We start from the raw sequence: 6,882 nt of genomic DNA, 5'->3' as shown, positions 1-6,882 counted from the left end.
TCTCTTTTATTTTAAATTTTTATTAAATAATTATTAATGTATTTATTTTTTATATAATCATAATGTATATTAGTTATAATTTTAATAATTATTAATATGAAATTTATCAAAAAAATAATTAAATTTTTTATGAGTTTTATTTTTAATATATAATTGAAATTAGAATAGAAATATCAACCGTATAATTATCATTATTATTGTTATTATTCATAACTTATAAATTATGTCAATTTTATGATATCTTAATTGATTAATATTCCAAATTTTTTAATTTTTTGGGATTTTTTTGGATATACATATCCGAAAAAATCTCTGACCATTTTTGGAGGGTTTTTCGGAGATGCATCTCCGAATTAACCAAAATCCCAAATTTTTCGAAGATACATCTCCAAACTAACCAAAATTTCAATTTTTTCAAAGATGCATCTCTGAAGGGTATTTTGGAGTTTTCACCCCATGCAGGTCTATAAAGAAATTGTCTTTGCTTATCCTAAACGAAAAATACACCTCTGGCTTCTTTGGTTCAAATTTACATTTGGGCTTAATTATTTACTAATACACCTTTATTTCTAAATTGACACCCCTACACCCTTTTAACTAATTAATTTATTTTATTTTAATATTTTGTTTTAATTTTTATAATTATTAATATTTATTTATTTAATACAATTAATAAAAAATAACACTTGGGAATATATTTATATTTTAGCAACTTAAATCTTTTTTTACTAACTTTTGAAAATATCTTTTACACATTTATTTAATAAATTTTAATTCCGTTACCTCAAAACATCTAAAACTATTTTTTCACTAATATAATACAAAAGCAATATAAATTTCAAAATAGAGGCTTGTGTAATTTCTTTTTAACTAAACTTCGAATTACGCCCAACAGTACGTTATTTTCTAAATCGGACGAATTTCAAAGGATTGTTCGAAAGCAATTACACAATCCCATAAAACAACCAATCAAATATATACGAACAACGATACTCTGACTTCCTCATTGCACTAGAGGATACGTACGCACAGGGTTTCGAAACCCTAGCGAGTAAAACCATAAAAAACAAACATTTAACCTAATTCCCTTTAAATATCAATAAAACCAATTTTTAAGATATAAGCAAACGTACGTTTACCGTATCTTCAATTTAAATATATAAAAAACCTAAACCTAGATGGGGCCCCCTTGAATACAAAGGAGACGAAGGGTGTCTAACACCTTCCCTCCGTTTAACCGACTCACGAACATAGAATCTTTGACCATAGAGTAATCCGTTTACTTCCCTTCCTTTAGGATAAAAATAAGTGGTGGCGACTCTTTTTCTTAAGATTTAAAAGTTGGTTGCTACCTATGGGTTGAATACATGTGATGTATATATATATATATGTTGTATGTCTTATATTGCATGATATTTGTCATTGTTGTTGACTTTCCAAAAAGTTCATGTTTTGACCATAAATTCAGTGTTGGATTCGATGTCATGGAATTTCATTTTTGTGAGCCTAATTGATGTTATATGAATAGAGGAATATCACCATATGATTATTTTGAAACCGACATGTGTAAGATAGGTTTTTAGGGGGAAACATGGCTTGGACAAAATGCTGTCCGTAGCGGAATTTTCTGCATAATCGTGACTTCGCTTTACGAGCTATGTTCCCTTAGCGAGCTCTGTCATGAAAATTTCTATTTTTGCAAAACTGAATTGGTTCTGGGACAATAGTGATATATCAAGAATTTAGGTGAATTTTCCAAAATTTACTGGAGTCGTTTGAATGGTTTTTGAGTCAGTTTTCGATGAAACCTGTTTACTTGAATTTGATATGTTTTATGTTGGAATGGATGTTTGCTCGAGTAAGATGTTTGAACCTTGTTGCTAACTGTTGTTTGTGATGATATGATTTGGTTTTGCAATGAAGAAGAAGTGATGGCCTATGTTGGCATTTGTTGAGGGCTTATGCCTTGTGGTTACATAATTCTTGTTGTTGAGTTAAATGTTGTGTTACATACATTGCATTCGTGATGACTTGGATTGACAAATTAAGATGAAGGCATATGCCTTGTTGCTGCCTCTATTTATTGGCATTTTGTGATGAGGGTGTATTCCCTATTGGTACCACATGCATTTGCATCGATGTCAGACTCATTGCATTTTCATGATGATGAATTATAAAATGATGTTTGGCGATGAATATTTATATAACTAATGATGTGATGATGAGTTGTTGGTTGTCGAATGTTTGCATAAATAATGATGTGATAATGAGTTGTTTGTCGTTGAATATTTATATTTTACTTGATAATGGATGATGATGCTTTTGTGAAGTTGGTGAAATGTGTATGACTTTATTCTTCATACACTTATTATCATACGCTTCTTTATATTGATATGATATCTCACCCCTTCTGTTTGAATATTGCCTCCACGTGGATAACGTGCAGGTAAAAAGGATTAGTGCGCTTTTGGAGTAGCTTGGAAGATGTTGATCTTCCGGTTGCTTATATCGAGTCGACTCGTGCTCTCATACGTAACATCGGGGAGGGGGATGAACGCTTAGTTACTTTTGTTTTTGATGATTGTCTGGAGTCTTATGAACTCCGTATTACTTGAATAAATATTCTTTATGCCGCATGTAGATTATTTTGATAACATTATGTGATTCTTTTCCGCTACGTAATTAAATGGGAAGTTGAGAATTATGAAGTTTTGTTTTGGTTCATCTGCATAATATGTTATGTATCTATTTAAACACTTGAGCAAGTTTAATATGTTTTGAGAAGTATAACATCCTAATTGCATGTTTATTATTTGAAAAATTTATTCTGATTTTATTAATATTCACCAGGATAAATTGGGGTGTCACAACTTTCGATGACACTTTCATATTCATGTACATTTTAAACATTGCAAGATCATAACAGGCATGATGAGACGAGGCAATGTCAAACCGCCAACCATCAGAATCACCAATCATGTTGATTTCATTGATCAAAGCAATAAATTGCTCATCAGTCAAGTTAACATGTGCATTAAGAGTATCACAAGGTTTAAGTCTGATTGTACATTTCATAATCATATGACATAGCTTTTCACAATTAAAGAAAGAGAAAACACCAATATCATTTCTTTATAGTGGTGGTTGTTGCCTATCAATTGGAGTAATTTGGGACCTTTAAAGGATTCTCACTCTTAATTAAACTCAGAACATTACAAATATGATTCTTTAATCATTTGCCAAAAGACTTCGAAACTACACCATATTTCTTTTTGTTGTTTGAAACAACCGATTCATTTTCTTTTTATTCAATTCCTATATTTGTTTTACCAACAAAATTAACGGTTTGTAAGAAAAACCTTAACGGTCAAGAAAAAAAACGAAATACCAAATACGCCACGCTATCATTTTCTTTTATTTTACCGTTAACAAGAACAATAACCTTTTTTTTTTGTCAAGAAAAAAAAAAAAAGAACAATAACCTTTTCATAACTTAGGTCTAAGTTCTAATGATGAAACTAACCCACATCTCAAAAAGCAAAAACATTTCCAAAAAAACAAAAACAAACAAAGAAAAAAAAATACCAAACCCCACACACTCTTTCTTCCAAGACATTCAAAGAACATTACCAGAATCTCACTTCAAATCAAGAAATTTTCTCTCTAATTTTGCTTCCAGATCCATCCTTGGAATCTTCAAACATTAAAAAAATGTCAGAAATATATAACAATACCATCCCAAACAATAACAACAAACAACCTCAAATCTCCGAAATGTTTCAGAAATTCGCCTTAGCTTTCAAAACCAAAACCTTCGAATTCTTCGCCGATGAAAACCTCGACGATTCCGACGGTTTCTCTCTCCTCGACTCCGCCGAAGAAATCATCACCGACCAGAAAGTCGTCGTCATCAAACCCGATCCTAACCCTCTCTCTTCCCCTCCGAAGTCACCGTCACCGTCACCACCGTCGCCATCACCGTCACCACCGTCGCCGACACCTTCGATCATACCGATACAAATAGTGTTAAACGAAACGACGTCGCACGATCTAATCTCTTCGATCTTCGCTGCGGTTTCGGCATTTGAAGCTTCTTACTTCCAATTACAAAGCGCGCATGTTCCATTTGTTGAAGAGAATGTGAAAACCGCTGATAAAGTGCTTGTTTCTCATCTTCAGAGACTCTCTGAATGCAAGAAATTTTACTGTAACCCTAATTTGTACACTAATTTTCCGTTTGGTTCTTCGTTGGAGGCTGAAGTGGAAGAGAATCAGAGTAAGTTGAGAACGCTTGGTACGGTTTCGAATCGGTTGCAGTTGGAGCTTGAGAAGAAGCATGATGAGGTTTTTTCGCTTCGGAAAAAGCTTAGTGAGATTCAAAAGAGTAATGTTAGTTTGTCTAAGAAGCTTTGTAGTGGTAATGTTGATACTGGTTTGAGTTTGGGTTTGAATTTGAAGCCTAGTTGTGATGTTTTGTTGAGTGTTAGGGTTTTTGATTCGTTGTTGCATGATGCTTCTAGAGCGGCGCATAAGTTTACGAAGATTTTGATTGGTTTGATGAGGAAAGCGGGGTGGGATTTAGGTTTAGCTGCAAAAGCGGTTCATCCTGGTGTTGTGTATTCGAAAAAGGGGCATAATCAGTATGCACTTTTGTCATATGTTTGTTTAGGGATGTTTCAAGGTTTTGATTCGGTTTGTTTCGGATTGAGTTCGGAGAGAAAAGAGGAGGAAAATGGGGACTTGTGTGATTTAGATTTGAAAGGGAGAGATAGTTGTTTGAAGAATTTGTTGGAGCATGTTTCTAGCAATCCAATGGAATTGCTTGGTATTCATCCCGGTTGTGAGTTTTCAAGGTTTTGTGAAATGAAGTACGAGAGGCTTGTTCATCCTTCGATGGAGTCGTCTATTTTTGTTGATTTGGATCAAAATGAAGCGGTGTTGAATTCGTGGAGGTCGTTGAGTATGTTCTATGAGGCCTTTGTCGGGATGGCGAGCTCTGTATGGACATTGCATAAGCTGTCGCATGCGTTTGATCCTGCTGTTGAGATCTTTCAAGTGGAAAGTGGTGTGGAATTCTCCATGGTATATATGGATGATGTTACGAAGAGGTTAACCTGGCCGAATAAGGGAAGGGCAAAGGTGGGGTTCACTGTTTTTCCTGGTTTTAGAATCGGGAAAGTAGTTATTCAATCGCAGGTTTACGTAAACAGTTTCAGTTTGACAGAGTAGTTTGCTCAGGGTTCCTCTTGTAGAATAGACATTCATGGACACTTTCTATATTCAGACAAGGCTTCTGTTTTGGAGGAACTAAATGCCGATGTCGGTTCTGGTTAGTATTGTGAAATAGGGCTATAATGGGGCCATAGGAAATGCTATTTAGTGCAAACTGCAAAGTGTTGTCAAATAACGGCTATAATGGTTCTATGAAGTAACGGAACTTGAATAAACTGCAATTTTTACGATCCACGGTAAACAACACTTGTCCTGGTTTTAGTTTTCCAGATTTTTTGTCGACGAAGAAGCCTAATTGTACCGAACTACTGACAGAAGAAGACAATGCCAATATTGCCTCATGTACCTAAAGTGTTTCTGCTGGTAATTTTCTAATGTGTTTCTTTTCCACTCCCAGTTTTGTTTTTACGAATTTACGGGTTTTATAGGTCACTTGTATAGAGTTTAAGTTTACTGTACAGATAATTGCTTCTTCTATGCTGGGTACCCTGACAAAAATACATCAGTAACTTGTGTATGCTACACTTATATATAACAGAACAATCATTTCATTAGCATCATAGGTACTCTTGATCTCAACAATATTCTGTAATTCGGTTATTATCATGCTAGTGATATCTATGGTGCATGTTAGACTTGTTTGGGTCGGCAGTAAGTTAGACAGAATCATGGTATGTCATTGCGATATTAGTAGAAACTACACCGAGCTTCAATAAAATTGGGATGGTACTGTGAATTTTTGCGAACTCACATCACCAACATGCTTATTTATGATTCGAAATTTAGTGAAGTTGCCTGTCTTTAGTTCAAATTTCAAGTCATTGTTAGTTTTGTTGGTAGGTGTTGTTTTTAATTTGCTCTCTTGTTATGTGATTTCTGTTTAAACCGCAAGTTATTAATCTTTAAGCTCTATTTTTTTATTATTGGTTGAGTAGTCTAGTGGTTGGAGTTCACCTGGTTAAAGATGAACAAGTGGGACGTGGGATGTGTGGATTCAAAGTCGCGCTTTTGCGGCTAATTAAGCTTGATTTAGGTTTTTTTTGAACCCTGTGATTAAGCTCCCTACATATTATATCTTGAAATGGTTTGTGAAATCCTTTTGGACAATATTTTATCCGTGGGATGTCTTTAAGCAAATAAAAAAACTTTTAAGCTTAGTTTATTCTTTTCTGGAATCAGTATTTTACTTGATCTAGCTTTCTGATTATTCTGCACATTTGATGTTTTATATTTAAATTTTTTTTTTTTATGATTGCTTGGTGTAGTGTCAAAGATATAAGATTATGATATTGATAATGTAAAAGATTAATGATATGGGCGCAAGTTTGATAATGTCAAAGATTAAAGATTATGATATTGATAATGTCAAAAATTCTACCGTTACATATAAAAAATATTTGATATTTATTTATTTATCTATTATTAAAAATAATAAAAAATATATTAGTTAAGATTAATGTTTATTAATTAAAATTAATGTTTCTAAATTTTCATAATTAATATTACCTCAATACTTGATCCAATGTTTCTAGATGTGTGTAATATTTGTTCGAAAAACGTTTAACATCTGTTGAAGTAAACAAAAAAATAATTTTAAAGTTTTAACATCTTTTGAAGTAAAAAATAAAATAATTTTTAAATTATCTGACA

The 6,882-nt window shown here is 33.0% G+C and overlaps 1 protein-coding gene across 1 annotated transcript; it reads left to right on the top strand.

Annotated features, from left to right (window-relative positions):
* Nucleotides 1-3,510: 3,510 nt before the first annotated feature.
* LOC131609130 (protein GRAVITROPIC IN THE LIGHT 1) lies at nucleotides 3,511-6,022 on the top strand. Its single transcript, XM_058880789.1, has one exon. It carries the CDS (start codon nucleotides 3,712-3,714, stop codon nucleotides 5,227-5,229), a length of 1,518 nt encoding a protein of 505 aa, XP_058736772.1. The 5' UTR covers nucleotides 3,511-3,711; the 3' UTR covers nucleotides 5,230-6,022.
* The last annotated feature ends 860 nt before the right edge of the window (nucleotides 6,023-6,882 follow it).

This window comes from Vicia villosa, linkage group LG6, assembly GCF_029867415.1.
Source record: "Vicia villosa cultivar HV-30 ecotype Madison, WI linkage group LG6, Vvil1.0, whole genome shotgun sequence".
NCBI classification, from domain to species: domain Eukaryota; kingdom Viridiplantae; phylum Streptophyta; class Magnoliopsida; order Fabales; family Fabaceae; genus Vicia; species Vicia villosa.
The sequence above is the reverse complement of the archived record's forward strand: the minus strand, read 5'-3'. Positions and strand labels throughout refer to the sequence as shown.